This window comes from Nestor notabilis, unplaced genomic scaffold (genome assembly GCF_000696875.1).
Source record: "Nestor notabilis isolate BGI_N333 unplaced genomic scaffold, ASM69687v1 scaffold21523, whole genome shotgun sequence".
NCBI classification, from domain to species: Eukaryota; Metazoa; Chordata; class Aves; order Psittaciformes; family Psittacidae; genus Nestor; species Nestor notabilis.
In genome coordinates this window covers 581-877 of record NW_009920862.1, presented here as the reverse complement: position 1 = coordinate 877, position 297 = coordinate 581, and the positions used below count along the sequence as shown (strand labels likewise).

Here is a 297-nt window from a genome sequence, read left to right as displayed (position 1 = left end):
CCATGGGGAGGGCCCCCCAACTCTTACCTCTGTGTGAACTTCAGGTAGGGCGTGTAGTCAATGACCACGGGCGTTTTGCCGTCCATCACCTCACCCTTCAGGCAGAAGCTGAGGGGCAGAAGGAGAAGCAGAGGGTCAGGGCAGCCCCGCGGGGTCGCAGCTGGGGCAGGGTGCCCGTGTCCCACCGCACCACCCGTCCTGACCTGAAGTCGATGGCGCTGAGCCCGATGAGCATCCCCGTGAGCACCGTGGACTCCTCCCGCAGCATGCTGGCCCCGTCGTCATAGAAACGCCCGC

The 297-nt window shown here is 65.3% G+C and overlaps 1 protein-coding gene across 1 annotated transcript in view; it reads right to left on the bottom strand.

Moving 5' to 3' along the window:
- LOC104402896 (RUN domain-containing protein 3A-like) overlaps positions 1-292 on the bottom strand; it is a gene marked incomplete at its 5' end in the record, with an annotated part of 900 nt that extends 608 nt beyond the window's left edge. The window contains 2 exons of the mRNA XM_010010888.1: positions 28-108; positions 204-292. Of these exons, the coding sequence (XP_010009190.1) occupies positions 28-108; positions 204-292 (170 nt within the window). The remainder of the gene's footprint in view (positions 1-27; positions 109-203) is intronic.
- Between the last annotated feature and the right edge of the window lie 5 nt (positions 293-297).